The sequence below is a fragment of the Nanorana parkeri genome, unplaced genomic scaffold (assembly GCF_000935625.1).
Source record: "Nanorana parkeri isolate BGI_ZX_2015 unplaced genomic scaffold, ASM93562v1 scaffold4562, whole genome shotgun sequence".
Classification (NCBI taxonomy): domain Eukaryota; kingdom Metazoa; phylum Chordata; class Amphibia; order Anura; family Dicroglossidae; genus Nanorana; species Nanorana parkeri.
This window is the reverse complement of record NW_017310824.1, coordinates 2,015-2,323: the sequence shown is the minus strand read 5'-3', so window position 1 is coordinate 2,323 and position 309 is coordinate 2,015. Positions and strand designations below refer to the sequence as shown.

The 309-nt window shown below is 41.7% G+C and overlaps 1 protein-coding gene across 1 annotated transcript in view; it reads right to left on the bottom strand.

The window, feature by feature from the left end:
* Window positions 1–291, bottom strand: part of LOC108803954 (astacin-like metalloendopeptidase) — a gene marked incomplete at both ends in the record, with an annotated part of 7,051 nt that extends 6,760 nt beyond the window's left edge. Inside the window, one exon of the mRNA XM_018575734.1 lies at window positions 184–291. Within this exon, the coding sequence (XP_018431236.1) occupies window positions 184–291 (108 nt within the window). The remainder of the gene's footprint in view (window positions 1–183) is intronic.
* Window positions 292–309: the final 18 nt, after the last annotated feature.

The window sequence follows — 309 nt, the reverse complement described above, 5'->3', positions numbered from 1 at the left end:
AGATTATAAGCTCCTTGAGGGCAGGGACTGATGTGAATGTGGACTGTGTAAAGCACCGCGTAAATTGTCGGCTCTATATAAATACCAATCATACCAATACTAATGTTTTAGATGACCTCTACTGTTTCACTTTACGCAGGGAGATATAGTAGATAATAGACAAGACATCCTACCCAGATGCACGTGCCATGTAGAGGTAATCCTTTTCTGTGGTACGAGGCACAAACTTCAGGCAAGTCAATGTCTCATACTCTTCAACGGCACTCGTAATTGTATTGATTTCTGCGGGAGCTGAAAACAGAGATAGAA